At 34.0% G+C, this 553-nt stretch overlaps 1 protein-coding gene across 1 annotated transcript; it reads left to right on the top strand.

Moving 5' to 3' along the window:
* Positions 1–112: 112 nt before the first annotated feature.
* On the top strand, positions 113–509 carry LOC106512224 (coiled-coil domain-containing protein 25; the record flags this gene model as incomplete). Its single annotated transcript, XM_014000889.1, is given in 2 exon segments — positions 113–158; positions 249–509. Coding segments are annotated over 2 exon segments (76 nt in total), but the record flags the coding sequence as incomplete, so codon positions are not given.
* Between the last annotated feature and the right edge of the window lie 44 nt (positions 510–553).

Genomic DNA, 553 nt, shown 5'->3' with positions numbered 1-553 from the left:
AAATATGCATAAACAAAAAAAACTACCATTATACATTCCAATGAACAGCCAAGAGAGAAAAAAGAAAAGTAAATTAAATTTAAAAGTTAAATTATAAATTTGTTTTTTGTAGGAACTATTCAGCACTGATGAAGTCTGAAAACATGCAAACTAACGAGGTAAACCTCAGTAAATTTAGAACATCTAATGCTTTACTTGCATCTTTCAGAAAATATTCAAACTTGTGTGATTTTCTCATTTTCCTGCAGGACGGTTATGATTCAGACGACTTCATGTGAGCTGAAAACTAAAGCAAGAAATCTGCCAACAGGACTCTCTGCTGCTTTACTTGATGAACTTCTTCACAGTTGAAAGATAAAAACAAGAAATGGACACATTTGGTTTTGGGACACTTGGAGCAGAAAGTGAAGTGAAGATGTAGCTTTTCTCCACTCAGCTCTGCTGCTCCACAGGGACAAACTCAAACTAATTATTTTTTTACTGTCACATTAAAGATGACACAAACTGTTGTCTGTGTGTGTTTGTTTTAAGATGACACAAACTGTTGTCTGTG

Source organism: Austrofundulus limnaeus, unplaced genomic scaffold (assembly GCF_001266775.1).
Source record: "Austrofundulus limnaeus strain Quisiro unplaced genomic scaffold, Austrofundulus_limnaeus-1.0 Scaffold4977, whole genome shotgun sequence".
In the NCBI taxonomy this organism is placed as follows: Eukaryota; Metazoa; Chordata; class Actinopteri; order Cyprinodontiformes; family Rivulidae; genus Austrofundulus; species Austrofundulus limnaeus.
This window is presented reverse-complemented; position numbering and strand designations above follow the sequence as displayed.